Source organism: Drosophila suzukii, chromosome 3 (genome assembly GCF_043229965.1).
Source record: "Drosophila suzukii chromosome 3, CBGP_Dsuzu_IsoJpt1.0, whole genome shotgun sequence".
NCBI classification, from domain to species: Eukaryota; Metazoa; Arthropoda; class Insecta; order Diptera; family Drosophilidae; genus Drosophila; species Drosophila suzukii.
The window spans coordinates 1,709,851-1,715,931 of NC_092082.1; the positions used below are offsets into that span (position 1 = coordinate 1,709,851).

Below are 6,081 nucleotides of genomic sequence, written 5' to 3' on the forward strand. Positions count from 1 at the left end.
TAAATTAGGCAAGAAATTCACTTGTGTCTCAATGAGCAGGCAATAATCGATGTCAAAGGTAAATTACTACAAAAATTGGGGTACACCCTTGTCATATGCGCATACAGTCCCTAATTTGCAATTAATAATTGTTCATAATCAGAATTGGCTGATTGCACCTACCAATTAAGTTCCAATTAAATTATACAATTAGCAGGAGGACATGCAAGTGCCAGATATAGCAGATAAAGCAGAAGCGACTCCTTTGGATTCGGGGGCGGAGTAGAACTCCCATTGAAGAGGACTGACAGACAGAGAATGCCAGAGTCAAACCAATCCAATCCGAAGTCTAGGAGGCAGTTGGTGGACCAAGATTTATGGTAGACAGGAGCTGCCGCCTCGTGGACATCAAATTGAAATTCAGGCACAATGTCAACAGCAATCGGGGACGAGGTCAGACAGGCTCAGACGGCGACGGCGACCGCGACTCGGTATCCAGAGCTGCAGCTCTCTGAAGCCGAAAAATCCACATAAATAACGCGGGCATCCAACTGCCCCCATCCCGCTCCTGTTCTCGTCCAGCTTGTTTCTGCGAATGGCAGGTGCAACTCAATCAACGCTTCACCTCTTCGCGCCGCCCCTCCTCCAAGGTTTCTGCCACAACGTTGCATGTCATCTGTTCTCTGTTCCCTGGCCTCTGGATCTGCGGAGCTGTGGACAGAAGCTGCGGCTTCGGCTGGGAGCCACCTGCCCAAAAGTTGACTTTGGACGTTTTTGTTTACATTTGGCGGAAAGGTGAAGTGTATGGAATGGAGTCAGAGTTAAAGTCAAAGTCAGAGTCGGACTCAGACCCAGAATCGGATCCAGAACTCAACTGAGGAAGCTGGTAGCAAGTTTCGAGTGGGTATCACAGATCAACGATCTGCGGGCAGAAAGACCTCCGACGAGAACCTCCAAGGGTTCAATGTTCCTAAGAGAACGTTCTGAAGAAAGCGATGACCTGAAAGAGGTGCTCAATCGATGAATGTTTCCTTAGATCCAAGGACAAGTATTTATGTTTTTAGTGGAGAGAATGAGGACTAGAAGTAAACGCAATCAAAGATTTATTAGTTTATCATATCAATAATTTCAGAACATTTCTAACTTTAATCAGGTTCTGAGGAATTAAGTTAGTTTAAACCATGACCATTACAATTACACCCATGCTATATCAAGTCCTATAAAAGAGAGCTTTAAAGGATACTAAGAGACCACCAGAGATTTATTTACTACCAAACAGGCCCCATCAAAAATAAATAACTGCTGAAAGACATTCTTCGAGAACTTGGCGATAATCCCTCAATCGGTTTGAATGAATCTGAAGGGAATGCCGATGCAGGACCACCTATCAAAGCATAACCTTATCGAGGCGACGAGTGCTCCTTAATGTGTCGAGACTTTGACCCTGAGAGGCAATTATCCCTTCTGGTCGATCGGTTTGATCACCCTGCCCGGCATGACTCTTTGCAGTTTCCATCGGCATCGCCATCAAAACCGACCGTTTTGCGGCTCAATTAGGCGGCAGAGTTTCATCTACCTGGTTTGAGGAGTCCTCGGTCTCCAGAGTCGATCTTTTAGGGCTACCCAAGTAGCAGCATGCTGGGGCGCTAATTGAAGGAAACGGAGCAAAGGTCAGAGAAATGAAAACCACCTCGAAACCCATCAGAAGCCTTCATTAACAAAAGGGAACCACGACTAACTATGCTAATCCTCGCTCAGTGGCAACATGCTGGAGTCATGAAGCACCAGTTTCAGGCGAAAAGCATCCACTCCATTCATATAATACCGCAATAGCCGCCTTTCCCGAATGAATCCCAAACTCTGATACAAAGCCAATGCCGGTTTGTTGGTCAGCTCCGTTTCCAGGGAAATCATGGCTGCATCCTTCATCGCCATGGTCTCTATGGCCATTTCCGAGAGGGCCTTTCCAATGCCCCGCTTCCTGTACTCCACTTCCACCGCCAGCATGGCGATGTAACCCATCTGGACTCCCTCCATCGTCTCTTCCATTTTGCAAACTATCACGCCCACATAGCGATCTCCATCTAAGGCAAAGAAGCACAGATCTGGCCAGTTGTAGACAAAGTAGCGATAGGTGTAAATGGAATACGGTTCGGAGAGCTCCTTGTCGATCAGGCTCTGGAGCACCTTCAGCTGCGATTCATCATGGAAGTCACAGAAGGTGAACTGCTGCTCTTCCCCGGACTTCTGGTTATCCTTTGTCTTATCTTCAAGAACTGCTTCTTCTTGATAGGCTGAGTGATTCTTGTCAACAAGGTCAGTTTCCCCAATAGAGGGAGACAGATTCTTTTCTACAAGAACTGCTTCCGATACATCTTCATCCATTGTAGACGACTGTGTTTAGTTTCTTAAAAATAAAGTTTACAAAATTTTGAATTTCCGAGAAAAGCTAACTGAGGACATCGCCAGTTTTCCAGGTGATGAACGAAAAACATTGGTAAGTTTAGTTTTACGAAAGTACTACACTGATTTAAGGTTTGTAACTCGAGCTCATCATACTTAATGATATAATTTGTGAGCCCAACCCAAAATTGTCAGATTGAAAAGAGAATACGCCGCAAGAGAGTGAAAATGTCGTGAAAATTCCTAGCGCGACCTTGGCGGCAAGGCACTCGCACAAATCCCAGCAGGTGACAGTCGGCTTGGCAGGCTCTAAATAGCATTACCCTGACTCCTGTCACGCTTCCCACTTTGCCCAGCTCCATTCAGGGCAATTAAGAGGCACGCCTGGGACAAAAAAAGTGGGTTCGGGGAAGGGGAAGCGCAAAACTCCCTGAGCATGTGAAAATTATGAAAATGTCTGCCACGACTTTGACAGTTGCCCTCGAAGAAGAATCCTTTGTTGTCTGTGCCAGGATGACGACAAGAACGACGAAGAACTGCCGGCAAGCACGCACAGGTGTCCTCCAGTTGGGTGGTGGATCCCGATCCCTGTGAGCTGACAGCTCTGAGCCAAGGCTCCTGCCCTCGGCTTTGCATATATGAAAACTAATTTCGTGCATTAGGTTCGTGTTGATTGTGTTTCCCGGTCGCCTTTTCCCACCCCGGTCTCGCTTCCTATTTTACATCCGGATGAGGAAGTACTCCCCCAGAATGAAGCCAAAATGACCTCATGTGACCAATGGTTAATGGAGGGAATGCAACAGAAGCAATTAACCTAAAAGGCCCATAAAGGACACACAGGACAAGGTGCCAGGACGGACTCGCTTTTGGGGTAACTCAATATGGGCTTTAAGTCACTTTCTTGCCGTAAATCAGATTAGCTGGGCTATAACTATAACATTGCTTGCTCACTTACCCCGCATTTGTTTGATTTGTGTCCTGCTTTTTCGTTGTTTGCCAGGTGTCCTGTGAGCCTTTGGAAATCCTTAAGCTGTTGCCTTAATTATTATTGGTTCGGCGACACGCCAAAGTTTATTGATCCAGTAAATCCGATAATTTTGATTAACACTTGTTCATCCCACATCAGTTGGGAATTATGTAAGGTACTTACAAGTACTTAAAATATTACTGGATGTGGAGTGAAACATTCTGTTAAGGTTATTTTGTGGCAAATTCTTTTGCACTCTCTGGCCTTATCTTTGTGGTAGCTCTTTTCATAGCTATTTACGGAGTTTCATTATTTGCATTCATAACTGCAATCCTTTCTGAAACTCCAGTTTCTTTCTCCGACTTCTTGTGTTATTATCCCCGCCACTCGACTCTCTTTCATAATAGCTCCTGTGGCACGGGAAACCCTGCCGCCGCTCCTCGGCCGCATTTCTAAGCTTTTTCAAATACTCGACTGTGGCAGAAATTAATTACACCGCCAGGACATAAGGACACTTGGCCCAGGACAGGGAGTTCATGGAGTGTTTAATGAAGCAGCTTAAGTGGCGGGTTTGCTGGGGTCTCACAAAAAAAAGGGAGGCCAGGGCAACGAATTTCCATATTTGCCCGTTGCCGTCACCGGCGTCGAGTGAGATAAATGGATGGAGGACAAGTCCTGGGGCATTTCTGGTGCCTTTCCCCCTTTCTTTCCACCTCAAGTGGACTTTTTGTCCAGTGCATCCAACTCCATTGAGAGGAATGGGGTGGGAATGGGGTTTGCCGTTTCGGTTTCTGCTTGGACTGGGGCTGGGGCTGCCAATATTTCAGTTGGCCTTATGACAGCTACAAGTGCGCCCCTTGATAAGCATTCCGACGATCCCGGTCCCCATGTCCATGTTGCGGATAAAGCGACGACAACTGGACGATGTGCGATGCGAGATGTGTGAGGTTCCTGGGCAAGACAAAAGGCACATTGCAGGTTGCAAGTTGCAGGTTGATTCCTGGTTCTCGCGTGGGACGCCCTCCTCAAGGCTTCGCTCAACATGGTCGCGTGCTCCATTGTTTGTGTGTTCCCTGGAATTCCCCGATTCCGATTTCGATTCCGCATGAATATGTCAATGTAATGATCTCTCCACCGCCGTCTTCTTCAGGTTCCTCTGGCCGCGTTCGCATCTGTGGAATTACATAAATATTAACTTGTACTTTTTATAAACATGTTTTGCGCACCAGAATCAGAGGATTGGCTGCCTGGTCTCCTGGTCATGTTGAATTCAGAGCGGAGGAAGGCTTCGATTGATATGATTTATACACTGACGACCACTCCAGGCTGTCTTCATTCCTGGGGAATAAGTTAAGTGCCGTCCAGCAAGTTAATCTATTGACCAAGGCAAGTTATTAAACCTGATCTTGAAGTATTCTTAAAGAGCCAGCGCATTAGAGGCTCGGCTACAAATTATGTTCTGGTTTTTCTTTATAAATCTACTGCAGTACTGGTACTAATGGGTGTAGGTTTTACAAAAAATTGAATCTAAACCCATAAAATAACCATTAAGTAATTAGTTGTTCTTTTTTGAGAACTTAAGAGGTTTATATAAGATTTTTTTAAGTGAATACTAAAATACTCCAAAAGGCTAAAAACGATTATAACTATTAATATTAATATATGTCAGTCGTTTCAAGCTCAAATAGGTTTATTTTTTTTTGTACTCTGCAATATTACTTTATATATTTACGTTAAAAATGTGATGAACATTAAAAAATGTTTAAATATTAAGAAAATATTATTGTTTTATATATTTTTATAAACGGAAAATGTATAACTAATTTACCACTAAAAAACCTTACCTTTTTTTGGAATTGAGCCCTTTTTGCCAAACTTGTGCAGGGACATAAGTAAGTATGAATATTAGGCCAATCCCACATTAATCAGCGTCAATGGGAGCGGAGCAGCTCCTGTCCACCGGATAGCTAAGGGGACTCAGTTGCGTTCCTGTCACATTTTGCATTTGTTTTTCCTTTTCCGCATTTTTTCCATCATTTTCTGCTTCTTCCCGCAGCCCCCTCCCCCGCGGAAATACATGTGACAAGACTGACGAATGACTTCACGGCGAAATGTGCTCAAACAAACATAAATTCCGTGTCCGCCGGGATTGGGATTTGTTGACTGCTCCTCCGAGTGGCTGTCCCGATGTTTTCCCAGTGTCCTGGCCAAAAGCACGCAACTGAGAAACGCCAGAAAAAGCCAAAGTTAACACACGAAACGAAGGATTGGCGCAGGTGCGCGTGTCGCGTCGTCTGGAATTGTAGTTTTTTGCCAGCGGATTGTGTCATAACTCATGGCAATGATAAGGATGGATGGCCCCGCCTTATCGCTCACCACGCCAATCAGCTAAAACACACTCTAACTCACTTTTTAGGCCAATTTAAAGAAGTTTTCACGGACGCAAGCACAAAATGACGCGTCCTGAGGATCAGTGTGTCCACACCGCGATCGGTGGACATCTAGGTGGCAACGCTGCTCATACGATCATGGCCAGTGTGTCCACAACCCCTTAACGTAACCCCTTAATTTAATAATAATTTTATTTACGTTTTAAAGGCATTTTTTATTTATTTACAAATTAAACAAGTGTGTAAATACAAAATATGTGTATTTTCGCTTTACTCTGTTGGTGCTTGGTCTTAATTGATTTCTTAAAGCTGGCAGTGCTCTGTACGCTCGGCTATATCAAA

At 44.8% G+C, this 6,081-nt stretch overlaps 1 protein-coding gene across 2 annotated transcripts; it reads right to left on the reverse strand.

Moving 5' to 3' along the window:
- Positions 1-1,675: 1,675 nt before the first annotated feature.
- On the reverse strand, positions 1,676-2,470 carry Naa30B (N(alpha)-acetyltransferase 30 B). Of its 2 annotated transcripts, XM_065864956.2 has the most exons (2): positions 2,129-2,267; positions 1,676-2,063 (listed from the first exon to the last, which is right to left on the reverse strand). In XM_065864956.2, exon 2 carries the CDS (start codon positions 2,026-2,028, stop codon positions 1,723-1,725), a length of 306 nt encoding a protein of 101 aa, XP_065721028.2. In that variant the 5' UTR covers positions 2,029-2,063; positions 2,129-2,267; the 3' UTR covers positions 1,676-1,722. The 2 variants fall into 2 exon arrangements, with proteins under 2 accessions (XP_065721028.2, XP_016933586.2); XM_017078097.4 differs by having other exon boundaries at positions 1,676-2,470.
- Between the last annotated feature and the right edge of the window lie 3,611 nt (positions 2,471-6,081).

What these genes read in the sequence shown, in the direction of transcription:
- Naa30B (XM_017078097.4), bottom strand. Translation starts at nt 2,364, where the DNA reads ATGGATGAAGATGTATCGGAAGCAGTTCTTGTAGAAAAGAATCTGTCT.